Raw genomic sequence first — 12,663 nt, 5'->3', positions numbered from 1 at the left:
TRCAGTCACAGACAGTTTAAAGTTTTCAACTTCTTGTTTAAACATGAGTTGATAAATATATTAATACAGGTCACTGCAGAACAGTAGATACAATCTATGCACCTCAATACTTGAGTTAACCACTCACACCATGTAATAAAATACTCTCTGAATGCTATACTTCTAATCTAATTTCCTCGCTTTTAATGGAGACTAAGAATTATTTGCATTTTCATCAATTTCATCATGACTGGACATTCTGAACAGGTTATTCCATTTTATGTTTGTGCAGAAACTCTAAGAATTCTATTTTCCTTTTTATGCAGCACATATCCATTTTAAGARTAATAATTAAAAGCTAATCTCAGATGAATTGCTATTGTAAATTCTAATGTACTTGTGTTCCAGTTTCTATTATCAGAGTGATGTACAAAGCAGTTATCCTTTACCTCCTCTCATTGAAAAACAAAATTAAAATATCAAAGGAATAATCTGAAGCATGAGACCATGTTGTTGACCAGCCCTGTCTGTTCTGATCAAATATTTCTCATTATAATTTGTGAATATATCAAGYATTCTACAAAAGGGGATCTAGTTCAGCAAAAGTCCATCAGAATCTAATACCCATTTCACTTCTGTGACTTCCCTTGTTTATGGCAATTTTGCCCAACTTGTTCCTCCTTGGTCCAGAGTAAGGAAGGCACCGTAAACTTGGTTTCCAAATGCACAGGACATCAACTGTTCCAGGCCCAGAGCAACACACTAGAAAGACCACAGAAGATGAGGGTTCGATTTTCTTTCATAGAGGATCTAATTTTGGGGGGAGAGGAATTCTACTGAGAATGACACTTTTTTTTTTTATTTCATATAAAATTGTTCTGTGAAATTAATTTACTTTCTACAKAAAGAGAATCACAACTTATGAAGTCTGTATTATGTGAAGGAGTGATCAAATTTGGAACAAAAGAATCTCAACTGATTGTCACTCATAACAATATTACTGTGTTTTCTGCTTTTCAACAGGTGGGAAATGTAGTTCAATTTCAGTGTAAAAAAGGACACCTTCTCCATGGTTCAACAACACGAACTTGCCTTCCTGATCTTACATGGAGTGGAATCCAGCCAGAATGTATACGTAAGTAATGTAAATTTTCTCTCTTTTCCATTTGGCTTTTGTCTAGACTATTTAGCTGCAGTAACATTGTCATAAAGTTRTCTATAAGATTTTATTGACAGAAAGTTAACAGAAATTTGCATTACTAGCTTACAGCAGCTAGAAACATGATTMTGTGAGTCAGTTTTTCTACAGTGAACTATAGAGTTAAAAACAAATAAAAGAGAGAAAGAAAATAGACAGATCTTCATCCATAGTCMATTTCTATCTAAGAGGGTGCAACCCTTCCAACTCAGAGAGGAGGTGTTGAGAATAGGACATATTGGAAGGCCCTATTCTAAAATATGTGTAGGAATATATTTAAAATCAATTCTAGTAAAGAGTTTGAACTGTTTCCCAATCAAGGAATCAGGGTCTTTCAAGAGGAGAAAAAAGAATTTGGTGTTGGAAATTTTTGAATCTGAATTAGAGAGAATCTTCTCAGAATATAAACAGCAGAACTTCATTTCATAGATCTTCGGTAAATTGTGATAATTTACTGAAGATATGACATCATAGTTAGTCTTTCTAGGTCTGCTGTTCACCTGTATTTTTTATGGAAAGAGTCTTAACTTGTAACTCTGACCTTATAGAATCACTTCAGTGACTGGAGAGCATATCCACAGAAGGAAACAGCATTAGTAATATTTCAGTTGGTGCTAGCATTAATCTTAAGCAAAGAGCAGATCAGTAGCTCAGTGTGTTGAAAGGTGAACTCTGTTCTTGGAGGTGTGCTGTCTTTGAGATAACACATAAATTCCACATTCTGATAATCGTTAAATATACACAGCACTTCACATGAGATTAGAAATAGTAATTAATTTTTCTGGTATTTATAATTCATCTTCAATTTCTCCTTGACCTTTCATTAGTGTTTTCCAACTGACCCATTCATTTACTATTATTCAATGCTGCACAGATATCATAAGTGATGTTAAGTCACAAGCCAAGACTGCTTTTAAGTCTGGTATGTGTGCTGTTTCTGTACACATATGCAGACAATTAATTCTGTTCATGCAAGTGTATTTAAGTAAGTTCTTGATCCCTTGGAATTGAAATGCCCATGTTTAAGAGTGTATTTACATGATTGTGGTGATATTTTATAGACTATATAGTAATTTTTAATGTGACTTAAAATATATTAAGATGTAATTTCTATTTTTACTTTGTTAACTGTCAGAATGGGAATATTACATTTTCATAAATATTTTCACCATTCTAACAGAAGGATATTTTTACTTTTCTTTGTAGCTCATAGTTGTAAGCAACCAGAAACRCCAAGTCATGCTAATGTTGCAGGAATGGATCTTCCATCACTTGGTTATACATTGATTTACACTTGTCAGCCAGGCTTCTTCTTGGCAGGAGGATCAGAGCACAGAGCGTGTAGGTCTGATGGCACATGGACTGGGAAGGTTCCAGTTTGTGAAGGTAAGCTCTTCTGTTTCCCACTCCATCTGTCATCTGTCATACTTCAGTGCTTTTCTTTACTTGCAGCTGGCACATGCATGCCAACAATTTGATTGGGCCCAGTCAGCACATTTCTGTGAAAGGCAGGTCCTTCTTGACGAGCCAAATCTCCTTCTGTGACAAAGTGATCTGCTTAGTGGTCACTCAGTGCTTGGCACTGGTGAGACCACACCTTGAATGTGTGTGYAATTTTGGTCCCCTCACTCCAAGGCATTGAGGTACTGGACTGGGCTCAAAGAGGAATGAAGCTGGTGAAAGTTCTCCAGCACAAGTCTTATGAAGAGAGGCTGAGGAAGGTGGGGTCTTTATCCCAGAGAAAAGGATGTTGAGGGGACACCTTATTGCTTTCTGTAACTACCTAAAATGAGGTGAGGCTGGTGTCTTCTTCAAATTAACAAGCGATGAGAGAACATGGCCTAACATTGTGCCAGGGKAGGTTTAGAYTGGATATTAGGAAAAAAAWTTTAGGAAGAATAAGGAAGAGCTGTCAAGCATTGGAAGAGGTTGCCCAGGGAAGTGGTGGAGTCACTGTCCCTGGAGGTAAATACAGGATGTGTCATTTAGAGCTGTAATTAGTGGAGGACTTGSCAGTGTTAGGTTAGCTATTGGACTCTATGATCTTACAGGTCTTTTCCAACCTAAATGATTGAATGATTCTGTACTACTATTTGAGAAAGATGCCTGAAGTCCAAGAAGGTGTCTGAATCACTATGTGAAATAAATCCATAGGGTTTAGTATTATTTTATTTACTAGTGTTATATTTTATAACAGTATACTACTGGAAAACAAAATTAATCTACTTTTTCCTGGCTGTCTGGAAAACAAAATGAATCTACTTTTTTTTCTGGCTGTTCCAACCTTTTATTTTGTTTCTAATTTTTACTACCCACTTTTTCGTGGTAGGACATGAAAAACAACATAGCCAAGTCATARTGAGAAAGGTGGTTTTGCTGTGAGATAAGGAATATACTCAAGTATAGAAACTCTTTGGAATTCGATTTCCTGAATAATTAAAGRCCTTTACAGATTACTGTTACCTAATGTTTCAGATGTGGTTATCCCCAGGGCTCTCACAGAGGCATTCAAAGGCTTTTTAGCCAAACACTGCTACTTGGAAGGGAAATAGGAAATGAATAGTTTGTATTACTAAAAAAACAGGTGTCCTGGAATTGCATGCCAGGCAAGTGCTGGGGGAAAATAAAGCAGAGCTTGGGGAAGTGCTRGAAAGCAAGCAGCCAGGAAGCTTGTTACTTGTTCAGTACTTGGAAAGTATTATGGTGGGCCAAATGTGATTCATAGATTGTATTTGGATTCAAGAATTTTCTGCTTCTGCTGTTGAAAGAAGTGGCATTAATTGTACTACCCGATAGTAAGGAAACTTTTTGAGATTTTTTTATGTATKAAGTAGTAGCTATGAGTGTGTCTACATTGTCATATATAGCTTAGTTCCCCAATGTCCTGAAAAAAAATGTTAAAGAAATTTTAAAAAAGTATTAGGATCAGATRTCTTTCTTGATGTTTAGCAGTGGGAGAAGCTAAGAATGAGCAATATATAGTAAAGTGTTAACTCTAATTGCATAAAGTAAAATACCTCCTAAATAATTTCAATTTTGGCTATACAGCACGGTGAAATATCTCTCTGATGGAGCAAAGAACATTAGTTCAGGTTTCTCACCTCTTATTGTGAACTTCACTAAAATAACTTGGAAAAGGATGAAAAGGAATAAAATATTTGTAGTTGAGAGCTCTAAAGGGATGTATAGGGGAATTACAGTGGAATTTAATCCTTTAAATACAAAATTTGAATCTTTAAAGACCTACTCAAATATCTGGACATTGATATTTAATAGTCATAGTTAATTAGKTTTAGTTTTGGATTTGTATCTTTAATTTTGTATTTGTATTTCTGTTTATTTTGTGTTTCAAATTTCACTTCTGGACTTGACTAGAAATTTGTTCAACTTGACAAGGCTAATTGACTCATCATCTTTTTATACTGAAGCCCRACTGGAAAGTGTGATCCAGATATTTCTAACCTGAGCTTAATATAGTCAGAAAGCAAATGCTRTTAAACCGTGCTCTCCAGGTCAACAATGTACAGTGAAGTTCAGTAAGTTTCTTTAAAAATAGAGAGGAAATAGAGGTTAATCAATCAGTAGTCCATGAGAACTTAGGGTTGCATTTCAACCCCTGCCCTTGCTTCTTTACAGTTTTAACTTGCAAGACAAGAAAAGATCTTTTGAAAAAGCTAAAATTTGTTCTCAAGAAAAATATTCTCAGTTCTTCCTGCAAAAGTTTCCTTTTTATGCAGAAAAATACTCAACTCAGGGGGAAGGTAGTTTCTTTTGTGATTTTTTAGAACATAGATCAGAAAGAAAGGGCCTGGGTTCAAGGCTAAGACCCAAAATACAAAAYATTGAAATCATAGTTGGAGCAAAGAGCTTGGTCTAGTGCTGCATCAGAGTATTTTATATTAGGAGACAGAATTACTTGTCTTTATGTTCCAGTGAATCCAAAGTAGTTTCTTCAAAATAAAATAACTTCATCTCCATGAAATTATACTGTCCTACTGCATTTAGTTCATCATCTTCTGTGGTGGGAGAGTTCCTGCTCTAAGYAGAAAAGAAATTAAATTCTCCCACTTCCAGTTCTCATATCCCCTGAGAAGYTGGAGATACTGTGGACAGCTTTTTTTGTTTCTTTCTTTCTGTTGTAATTCTTTAAAGAATCAGGGACCTTCTCCTTCAATATTAAGAGAAAAAGGCAGCATCTAGGGGTTTTCAGTCTTGAACACAAGATATCTCAATTGGTATTGTTGAAGATAATTAAGTCCTAGAGAGAAAATATTTCAAGCTCCCTTTGTTATGTGTGTCTTCACAGTTTGGTCTTACATTTCGGTCAAATACTGTTCACTGCTCCTAATCCAAGTGACATAGCCAGGATTAGATGATATCTCAGAAGGCATCTCACATGTTAAGTGCATGATCCAGGACTATGTATTCTGAAATATGGATTCTGAAGTGAAACCCTGCACTGTTTGTCTATTGAAAATGGCTTGATAGCATCCAGGTGCCTGATTTAGGAGGAAATGGGGCAACAGAAGTCTGTGTGCAAGTGCTCCTGTGATACTAAGGTTTGATACCAACTGAAATCTCATTAATATTTGAGTTTGAAACATCACCTTATCCGCATTTTGATAAATAACTCCATTATGGAAATTATTTTCCATGTTTCTGAGTAACATTTTGCTGCTGATTTGTCTTTATATTATTTATTCTTTCTAACAGCTGGTTCCAAAATATTAGTGAAGGATCCCAGACCAGCTTTGGGAACACCAAGTCCCAAACTAAGTGGTAAGTATTCCAAGGTTTATATAGTTTTAAACAATCTTTAAAAAACAAACAAACAACAAAAAAAAAAACCAATGAGGATCAGTTTAGTGAGATTGCACTGAGTGATTTAGAATGTGTAAAGGATATTAGATTAGGCACTAGATTAGCAAGGAAGAAAAAAAATTAAATTATTCCCCAGTGTTGAAGTCCATCTACCATATGTGTACCTGTGTACAATTTCTGTTATGTAGTGGGAGTTTTATTGGTTTCACTGAAATCACTGTGTTCTGTGCAATTTTCCTATTTAGAAACTATACTAYGCACCTCAAAATAAAGACATTTTGCAGTTTTCTTCAGTCTTGCACTCCTTTACATATAACTAATTTCAGTTTCTTTACCTAAATACTTAGTATTAGCCTTCAACTTAGCCTTCAAAAAAGCTAATTTTAGCTGAGACAAGGTAATCTCTCCAATTCTGGCTGAAGTCTCCAGTTTTAGCAGATTTGCTGAAGACTGTATTTAGATGTCCTGACAAGAGAAGCTTTCTGTTCACTGAAGAAATTTTTTGAAAAGAGAAGTCTCCTTAACTAAAATTAACCTTTGACTATAAATCTATTGAATTTCTACTGGTAATGAATGGGATTTAAAAGTAATACTTTATCATCTAGGGATTTAGCACACATTTTTTTGTTTAACTTTGTTTATCTTGTGTACTAGTTCAAAACTGTGTTTGTCAACACTGCTACTGAATGGTAGACATCAAGTTTTTTAATTCAGAAAATGTTCATTCATTTTGTGCAATCCCAGTTAACTGCAGATATAGCACATAAAGATCAGTTTTCCTAAAAGCAGGGAAGTAAATTTCAATCAGATTAGAAATCAACAGCATCGGAGCATTTACACCATGCGATTTCCTTGCTTTCAGGTCCAGTATCTAGATTTTTTTTTTTCCAGAAATATATACCTGTATGCATATACGTACACAGACAGGAAAAACTAGGAAAGCCCTTTTTCCCTTCATGGAGAAGACAACCTATCTTTCTGTTGTATAAAATAAATCATGAAGGAAAACTGGGTATTCCAGTGTGCCCTAGTCTTGGATTTCRGGGTATCCTGAGAAAAAAAAAGGGCAAATATTCTTCTCTGCTCATCTGACATGAGATTCCAATGCACACATGAACACAGAGCTTTAAGTTTATGGTGAATAACTTCAAATAATGTGAAAGTTTGATTTTAAATAGTGATTCTGATACAGATAACTCTTGATACATTGCTTTGGAAAGTGCAGTAATCCCATCCTAAATCACTTCCAATTTAATTGTTTAAAGGTATCTCATGTTAAAATTTCAAACATTTGCATGCATCAGTTTTTAATTTATAGGTAGCTKTTTGTTGTTTTGGGGGGGATTTTTGTTGCTGGAATAGCATTACTTAARTTAATCATTTTACAGTTTGCTAATGATAAATATTAAATACAAGGGTATAAATATAGCATGTTTATTACCCAGCAGACTATGATCTGTTTTAAATTTTAAATTAGAGAATTTATTTTTTTTTCTCCTAGAGAAGCTCATAATATTTTTAAGCATTTGAAGACAAAACTTCTTATATAATTTTTTCATTAGAAAAATTGACTACTTAATAAAGAAACTGCTTATAATATTTAGTGTAATTTAAAGATGCTTATGAAAATTTCAATATCTAAATTGATATTAATTTCTGCAAAATTTAATGCTAGCTATATTTCCCTAGCTGTCTGTGCTGGTATAGAAAATATTCTACAGTGAGTGGAATATGCTCTTCTGGTGAAAACTTTCAGAATTTGTGATACCGGTTTAATTCTGAGCCAGATCCATATTTTAGAAAAAAAAAGGAAGATATAGTTGTGTTTGTGTTCTTCAGTACAATTACATTTCTTTCGCAAAGGTTCATGCCAGGTTTTATGTAGTTCTATATCTGAAGTTTTATATCTGAATATAAAGAGTAAAGGAAAGAAAATGCTAATATTTATCATACATTTTGTAGGATATTTGAATTTCAAAGTACTAAATATTACAATATGTATTGAAACATGTTTTGCTCTGTATAGTTCCTGATGATGTGTTTGCCCAAAATTATATATGGAAAGGATCTTACAATTACAAGAGCAAGAAGCAGCCCATGACTTTGACAGTCACCAGTTTCAATGCAACTTCAGGAAGAGTAAATGCAACACTTACAAACAGCAATATGGAATTGCTGCTATCAGGTATGGGCTAAGAAAACCTATTTTCCTTTTTTTTTCATTTTTCTGCCTTACAAACATTGGTTCCCTCTAACTTTCTGCACAATGTTTAAACTGTATTATCTTATCAAAGAAATTTTCATTGTATTTTAATTCCTTTTCAAAGGTAGGGTTTTTTCCACTTCTTTCCCTCCCCTTGCTTTTTTTTTTTTTTTTTTTTTTTTTTTTTTTTTTTTTTTTTTTTTTTTTTTTTTTTTTTTTGGAGTTAATAGTCAATAAGGAGTGAAAAAATCATATTAATTCTCATGCTTCTCCTCTAAACATTTTAAATAAACTTCAATTACTCTTCCTGAGATTTTCTTAATTCATAATTATTACATTTCCCTACAGTAGCCTAATGACTGATAATAAATATGATGAGATTTATATATGGTGACCTATAAAGTCAGAGAAACCTAATGAACATGAAAAGAGAGCAAAGCCGACACTTATTAGATTTTCTAGGGAAAAAAAAAATAGTTGAATCATAGAATTGTTTAGGTCTAAAAAGACTTCTAAGATAACAACTTAACTTAATACTGCCAAATCCACCACTGAACCATGTCTGGAAGTCACACATCTACACATCTTTTAAATATCTCCAGGGATGGTGACTCCACCACTTCCCTGGACAGCCAATTCTAATGCCAGAGAGCCCTTTCAATGAAGAACTTTTTTTTCCTAAGATCCAGTTTAATCCTCTTCTGGCACAACTTGAAGCCATTTCCTTTCATCCTACCATTTGCTGCTTGAGAAAAGCACCRGAATCTACCTTGCTTCAACTACTTTTCAGGTAGTTGAAGAGAGGATTTAGTCTCCCTTCAATCTCGTTATTTTCCAGACTAAACAACCCAAATTCCCTCAGACTATCCTCATCAGTCTTGTGCTGCAAACCTTTTTCCAGCTCCATTGCCCTTCTCTGGACATGCTCCACAACTTCCACGTCTCTTGTTGTGAGGAGCCCAAAGCTGAATGCAGGATTCGAGTTGTGGCCTCACCAGTACCAAATATGGGGGATGATCACTGCCATGGTCCTGCTGGGCACCCTATTTATCATACAGGCCAGGATGCCATTGGCCTTTTTGGCCACCTGAGCACACTGAAGGACGTGTTCAGCCATGACCAGCATCCTCAGGGCCTCCTGAGCCTGTGGAGTTGTCTGGGCTTGTTGTGACCCAGGTGCAGAGCCATTGATCCAGCCTGTCCAGATCCTTCTGCAGAGCCTTCCTGCTCTCCAGCAGATCAACACTCTGCCCGACTTGGTGTCATCTGTGAACTGACTGAGAGTACCCTCAATGCCCTCATCCAGATCGTTAATAAAGATATTAAACAGAGTATTTACGTGGGGAATACCAGTTGTAACCAGCTGTGTGTCACCAGCTGGGTATAACTCTAATCAACACAAATCTCTGAGCTCGTGCAGCCTGTCAGCTTTTTCCTCAGTGAAGAGTCCTSCTGTCCAACCCATGAACAGTCAGTTTCTCCAGGAGGATGCTATTGGAAATAGTGTCAAAGGCTTTACTAAAGTACAGTTAAACAATATCCACAGCCTTCCTTYCATCCACTGAGTCACTTTATCATAGAAGCAGACCAGAGTAGACAAGCAACATCTGCCCTGTTTGGCTGGGCCTGATCTGATTTGTGAGGGGTGGTCTGCAGGAAGGATGGGTGCAATGAGCCAAAGGACCTGTGTTTCTGCTGAGGCCTTATTCCCACCGTTGAGTAGCGTGGCAAATTTTTATCACTAGGTTTGGCTGTTAAAGGCATTTTGTATGTGTTCTTTGAAGAATCGTTCTTCAGAGTCTGCACTGAATGTTTTCTGACTGATAACTGTGTTTGTCTTGGCTATATGTGAATTTTTTCTATTGTATCAATTTCAGCCATGTAATTTCCGTGAAGGTATTAAGTACAATTGATGTAGTATTTTGTATTTTTAGAATTAGACAATAAACCCCTGTGTTTTCTTACCAAAAACCACCTCCTCCAAATAMAAGGTTCCTTCATCTAGACACAAACATGATTCCAAATGTGCTTTTCCACTCTACACACAGGCAATTGCACATATCATCAGGTAATTAATATTTTTTTTATTTCCTTATTGTACAAATAGAACACTGAGATCCTTTATACTGAAAGGGTATCTTAGGGGCAGGGAATTAGGATGGATAAAAATTACATTTAGATGCCAGGTAATTTAATTCACCTATACTCAATTTGTAGTTTTCTCAAATGATAAGTAGTTCCCTCCTCCTGCATCATTTACTGTTTTGCTGTCCATCATTGGATGCATCTTTTTTTACTTCTTTTGATTTTGACACTTGTGCTTGCTGTAATTGTAGTATACACAGAATAAACACATCTTGCCAAGGCACGTTCATTTGAGCTCAGTGCAGTGTTAACTTGAAAGTAAGTCATCTCATTAGCTCAGAGATGATTTATATGTAATGATACCTCCTTTAGGGCAATCACCAATCCTTAATGTAGAGAAGGCTTTTTTTTCTTTTTTTTCAATTTAGGCATGTACACAAGAAACGTGAATTAGGAATCATTGCCCATGGAAGATGAAATCACTAAGCATATTGTGGTATTTTATTTTCATTTCCAGATTAACAAATAATGATATTTGGGTTCTAAATAATTATCCTGCAGCAACAAGAATGAGTCAATTAATTATGTCTACAAAGTAAATAAGGTTGTATGCAAGTCGCCTCATCATATGGAAGAAACTGTGTTGTAATTGACTGTACTAATTGATGAAGAACAATCAAATTGTGAAAAATATTTTCAATTTTTCTTTTTATAGTTTAGCAGCAGCTTTTGGAATAGAATTTGTGTGTGGATCTTCCTATTATCACATTTTCTACAAAATGACTAAATTGTATATATTGAAAGTAGGGATGTGARGTTTAAATACATTCTGCCTGATTCAGAACAATATTTTCCATTTCAAATCAAATTGCTGTCAATGTTTATTCTGCCTAAGGCTTGAAGTAACAGCTGTGTGTATGAGGTTTCCTTTCTCTCTTTTCTACAGGCTAAGCTAAAAACAGTTTCAACTGAAATTTTAGGATTATTGAAATAATTTCAAAATAGAGTGCATGTTTCTAAAGGTTGTTGACAATTGGTACCTATTCTTCCTGCTTTTCCTCTTTAAGACAAGAGATGAAGTGTTTATTCTCAAAGATGAAATCATTTTTCTAGTCAACACTAATATGAATTTTTAAAACTATATTCTACAGGAGTGTATAAAAGCCAGGAAGCTCRGCTAATGCTCCACATATATCTCATTAAAGCACCCTCCCACACATCTGCGAGCAAGTTGAAAGAAGAAAAATGGGCTATGGATGGTTTTGTGAGTATATTTCTGCTACAAGAGAGAGGGAATTTTTTTTTTTTTGTTTGATTGAAATCATGCTGGTTTTTACACCCAAAAAATGCTTAGACATATCAAATGCAATCTTATTAGCAAGGCTGATTCATTAAATTAAGTGAACATTTTCTCRTAAAAAGCAGGATACCAGTCAGAGGGAAAATATGGGAACAGTCATGCAGGGTAGGCAAAATTATAATGCAGCATAAAATTATAATGTTGGTACAGAAGCCTGTCTCATAAGTCTCTTTATTCCAATATATTTAACAATGTTATCATGACTAAACATAACATCACTTGATAATAATATTATCTTCTATCAATACAATAACAATTCTGATCATTATATTAGCATTCATGTTTTGCTTTTTGGTGATATTTGTAGAAATACCATGAGAAAGATGAACTGTCACATGTATGTGGAAAACAAAATATAATACTCCCCATAGCATTAGGCCCCTTGGGGTTCTGGGTCTGAGCTTTTTCTTTAAAGCAGAGAGGAAGGGAGCACATAACTGAGGTGAAAAGAGAGGGTTTAAATAGAAGAAACAACATCCCAGGAGTCTGGGATGTGATCAAACCATGTAAAGGAAATACCTTCCAAAAACAGATACAGAAAAAAGTAGATTTTGTAGAAAAAAAACCCATGAAATTATTTGGATGATGGTTAACACTCATATATCTGCATTACACCATTTAATTTTTCAAGGAATTTGTCTCTTTTCTTACATTTTACCTACTGGTAAAGCAAAATAGGAACACCATTATGTGTGCACATGCCAAAGGAAAAGAAGTTTACATTGAATTGTATGCACAAATTTCCATTTTTATAACAAGGGGCACTGGTTGAACAATATTTTTTTTTAAAAGCTGCACAACGGAAGCCTTTAACTAAATTGATTAAGCAATAAATTACTAGTAATAAGGCTTTACTCTATTGGCTCATACAAATTTTAGGCTTCATAAACATTCTCCCGAGGCGGCAAACGCAAGGAATTTCCTTTCAGACTTTTAAATATACAAAAGTAGACAGTATACTCCCTACATTCCATATTTTTTTACATAATGTCCTTACTTGACTTTTTTTTTTTTTTT

The 12,663-nt window shown here is 34.9% G+C and overlaps 1 protein-coding gene across 3 annotated transcripts in view; it reads left to right on the top strand.

The window, feature by feature from the left end:
- The window catches only part of CSMD3 (CUB and Sushi multiple domains 3), a 575,335-nt gene that overhangs the window by 557,582 nt on the left and 5,090 nt on the right, over positions 1-12,663 (top strand). For all 3 annotated transcript variants that reach the window (XM_057367689.1, XM_057367683.1, XM_057367675.1), the window contains 5 exons: positions 1,003-1,114; positions 2,384-2,563; positions 5,891-5,956; positions 8,025-8,183; positions 11,438-11,550. In XM_057367689.1, coding sequence (XP_057223672.1) covers positions 1,003-1,114; positions 2,384-2,563; positions 5,891-5,956; positions 8,025-8,183; positions 11,438-11,550 — 630 coding nt within the window. The remainder of the gene's footprint in view (positions 1-1,002; positions 1,115-2,383; positions 2,564-5,890; positions 5,957-8,024; positions 8,184-11,437; positions 11,551-12,663) is intronic.

This window comes from Malurus melanocephalus, unplaced genomic scaffold, assembly GCF_030028575.1.
Source record: "Malurus melanocephalus ecotype Western Australia unplaced genomic scaffold, MMel_1.1 scaffold_3, whole genome shotgun sequence".
NCBI lineage: Eukaryota > Metazoa > Chordata > Aves > Passeriformes > Maluridae > Malurus > Malurus melanocephalus.
Note: the sequence above shows the minus strand (reverse complement) of the source record. Positions and strands in the feature narration are given on the sequence as shown.